General features: G+C 53.9%; 1 protein-coding gene across 4 annotated transcripts in view; it reads right to left on the bottom strand.

Moving 5' to 3' along the window:
- Positions 1–1319: 1319 nt before the first annotated feature.
- The window catches only part of LOC135264201 (sodium/calcium exchanger 1-like), a 37489-nt gene continuing 36308 nt past the window's right edge, over positions 1320–2500 (bottom strand). For 3 of the 4 annotated variants that reach the window (XM_064352939.1, XM_064352938.1, XM_064352941.1), the window contains one exon: positions 1320–2139. In XM_064352939.1, the coding sequence (XP_064209009.1) occupies positions 1760–2139 (380 nt within the window). In that variant the 3' untranslated portion in view covers positions 1320–1759. Of the gene's footprint in view, positions 2140–2228; positions 2434–2500 lie in introns of those variants that run through there. The other variant, XM_064352940.1, reaches the window with a different exon arrangement.

The raw sequence follows: 2500 nt of genomic DNA on the forward strand, positions 1-2500 counted from the left end.
TTGCAGTTGGATTCTTGAACATGAGGCAACCCTGAAACCCCAGAGTCAGAGTCCTGGTACTGGTACTTCCTGTTCCTGCTTGGGAAAAACAGGAAGTGAGGGGGATCTCAGGAACCCCTTTGTGCTCCTCAAACTTGAATCTTTTTTTTTTTTTTGGAATGTTCGTGTCTTTGTAGTTTTTGGAAGCCCCTATGGAAGGTTCCGGCAGACTCTGCCCCCCCCCCCCCCCCCGGGGAAGGGGCAGGGGGGACTGAAGCTGGAAGAGCGCTTGGTTTCTCAGCATTCCTGGTGTTTGTAGACAGGAAGTTGCAGGGCCTGGCTGCTGCCCTGGAGTGTGTGGCCTAGAGCACAGACTTTCAATGGGCTTTCACATTATTACAGGAATACAGTTCACACACACCCTGACTCCCCGTACATACACACACACACACACATGCACACGCACGCACATGCACACACGCACATACATACACACACACACGCACACGCACCACACACACACACACACACACATGCACACGCACCACATGCACACACGCACATACATACACACACACACACACACACGCACATACATACATACACACACACACCACACACACACACCACACACGCACAGCACAGCACAGACATACATACACACACACACACACACACGCACGCACATGCACACACACACGCACACGCACACACACATGCGCACACACACACACCCTGACTCCCTGTACATATGCTTACACACACCCTGACTCCCTGTACATATGCTTACACACACACACACACACGCGCACACACCCGGACAAGCACGCACACACACACACACGCACGCATACGCACGCATGCACGCTCACATATATACAGATATTGGCATTAACATGTATTATACAAAGGAGATAATATATAGATAATCAATACTCATCGTCGTCATCATCATCATCATTATCATCATCATCATCGCTCTCAGCAGCAGTACTCGTCGCTCAGCCACAGGCAGCTCTACGCGTCCTCAGTCCTCACGCCCCACAGCTCAGGTGTGACACAGTCAGGCCGGTAACCGCAGGAGAACGCTCCGCTCGCATCACCTCGTTAGCCAATGAAGCGCTGAGGGCTCCCATCTTTTAATCCCTCTCTCATTTCATCTGTCTTTCCATCTTTCTTCATAGATACGCATCAGTTTGTTATTTTTTTGTTTTAAAATTTTTTTTGGTGATCACATGATGATCGTTAAATCTTAATTCTGCGTTTGTTAAATCCCACAACAACACAAGGATCACGTGACACTGAAAAACATGGCTATATTTAAGAGGCTGTTTTTGGGCTGGGGGGGGGGGGGGGTGTGGCGGCAGTGACATTGCGTCAGCAGGGTGGGGAAATTAAGAAATCAAACCCCTCCCCCAACTTCCCATCGTCTAAAGACTGTGCATGGCTGTCTCGTGGAGGAAAGGAGGTGTGTGTGGGGGGGGGTCAGGGAGTGAGCTTCATGACATGCCCACTAGAGGGGGTGTTTTATTGTGGGAGCAGGAGGAGGTGAGAATGGGTAAGAGGGGGCAGGATGGGGCAGTTGAGCGCAGGAAGTGGAGCGTGAGCAGCGGATTGTGGGCGGGGCATTGGGTGGGGCTTATGGGCAGGGCGTTGGGGTGGGGATTATAGGAGGGGATTGTGGGTGTGGCATTGGGCGGGGCTTATGGGCGGGGCTTATGGGTAGGGCACTGGGTGGGGCTTATGGGCAGGGCTTATAGGAAAGGATTGTGGGCGTGTCTCAGAACCCTGGCACATGGCAGTAAGCCTCCAGAGAGGCCAGCAGGATGTAGAGGAGCCAGAGCGAGATGAAGAGCAGAGAGGTGAGCAGCTTGCAGGTGCGGGGGCCGCCCAGCTCCCCCCCCGCCACTGAGGGGCGCCGGCGGTACAGGAGCACCAGCACGCTCAGCACTGCCATTACCGTGAACAGCGTGACCGAGAAGGCCAGCGACCCTGGGTTGACCCGGAACTGCTTCCCCTGGCTGTGCCAGTACACGGCGGCGATGGTCCAGGCCACGCCGATGCCCAGGAAGACGTTGACCGCGTTGCTGCCCGTCACATTCCCGATGGACGCGTCGGCGTACTGGTCCTGGATCGCTGCCACCTTACTGGCAAAGGTGTCTGCAAGGGGGAGGGGGAGGAGAGAGAGGGGGAGGGGGAGAGGAGAGAGAAAGAGAGGGGGGAGGAGGGGAGGAGGGGAGGAGAGGGAGAGAGGGGGGGAGGAGAGGGGGAAGAAGGGGTGGAAAGAGATAGAGAAAGAGTAAAGGGTGGGACGGAGAAAGAGGGAGAGTGATAGAAAAATTGTAGGAGAACAAAGAGGAAGAACAGAGAAAGGAAGAAGGGATAGAGAAAGGGAGAAAGAGAGGAAAGTGGGGGAGTAAGTTATTAGAAAAGACAGCTACAGGAAAACAGTTTCTGAAGAATGTAAGAGAAAGCGCATAGTGAGAAGGAGGGAGAGAGAGGGGTGGGACAGGCAGAGAGA

This window comes from Anguilla rostrata, chromosome 9 (genome assembly GCF_018555375.3).
Source record: "Anguilla rostrata isolate EN2019 chromosome 9, ASM1855537v3, whole genome shotgun sequence".
Lineage (NCBI taxonomy): Eukaryota > Metazoa > Chordata > Actinopteri > Anguilliformes > Anguillidae > Anguilla > Anguilla rostrata.